Source organism: Ipomoea triloba, chromosome 13 (genome assembly GCF_003576645.1).
Source record: "Ipomoea triloba cultivar NCNSP0323 chromosome 13, ASM357664v1".
Taxonomy (NCBI): Eukaryota; Viridiplantae; Streptophyta; class Magnoliopsida; order Solanales; family Convolvulaceae; genus Ipomoea; species Ipomoea triloba.
In genome coordinates this window covers 14,413,686-14,414,868 of record NC_044928.1, presented here as the reverse complement: position 1 = coordinate 14,414,868, position 1,183 = coordinate 14,413,686, and the positions used below count along the sequence as shown (strand labels likewise).

At 41.6% G+C, this 1,183-nt stretch overlaps 1 protein-coding gene across 1 annotated transcript; it reads right to left on the bottom strand.

Annotated features, from left to right (window-relative positions):
• Positions 1-343: 343 nt before the first annotated feature.
• On the bottom strand, positions 344-1,183 carry LOC116001237. The gene has a single exon (XM_031241125.1). The coding sequence runs from the start codon at positions 1,181-1,183 to the stop codon at positions 344-346; it is 840 nt and encodes a 279-aa protein (XP_031096985.1).

Sequence of the window (1,183 nt, the reverse complement as noted above, 5' to 3'; positions counted from 1 at the left end):
GATAAATTCAACATTTATGGCCTATAGCAAATAATTATGCCAAAATTTATTTCATAATGAATCAGATAGAGTAGAGTAAACTGTGATAGGGAAATAATTGTCGCATGATAAATTATGAATAAATCGTTGCAAAAAGGAATAAAATTAAAAAAAAAATTGTCCATAAAAGAATCACAGGTTGATCACGCACGATCACCATAGTCCTCTAGCTCGTAATGCAATAGATTATCATCATTAGCATTCAATACCGCGTTTGCTTCAGGCAAACTGTTATGACTGGGCTCATTCTTCGGTTGTTGTCTATTTTCCTCATCGTTCTTCAACATACGTTGATAAGCTTCAACTAAGTGTGTAGGAGTGGGGCATGTGCGGGACCAGTGCCCTTCACATCCACATCTATAACAAACTTGTTTCTGGTCAGAGTTATGCCTCGATGAGCTCGATCGTCCTCGACGAGCTTGATCATTCTTCTTACTATTTTGGGCTTGAGGCTCATTGTTGAAACTTGGACCTCTGCCACGACCATGACCCCTACCAGGACCCCTTCCTCGGCCCCCCTGAAGTTGCTCGTCTGGGCAACATTATGTGCTTCCGGCACTGGTGCAGACCCAATCGGTCGTGCATTGTGATTTTTCATCAATAACTGATTATGTTTTTCAGCAAAAAGGAGTGCAAAAATTAACTCAGAATGTTTTACATAATTCTTTGCCCTGTACTGCTGCTGGAGTACAAGGCTACTCGCATGGAAAGTAGATAGAGTCTTCTCAATGAGATCTCTTTCTTCAATCGTCTGTTTACACAGTTTGAGCTGCGAGACAATTTTGTGGAGCGCTGAGTTATAATCAGTTACGGATTTAAAATCCAGAAACCGGAGGTTAAGCCAGTCAAATTGTGCCTGAGGAAGGATTATGGAAGATTGCTGGTCAAAACGATCCATGAGGGATGTCCATAAGACCAAAGGGTCTTTTTCGGTTAAGTATTCGTTCTTAAGGTTGTGGTTTAAATGGTGGCGTAAGAAGATGAGTGCTTGTGCCTTCTGGGCATCAGTGCTCCGTGACGGGGCAACTATAGTCTCACTCAGTGATTTGGAAGCAAGATGCATCTCAACATCTAATTTCCAAGTTAGATAATTATTCCCGTCAAGGGCGAACTCGGTAAATTCACGTATAGCGAGTGAGGACAT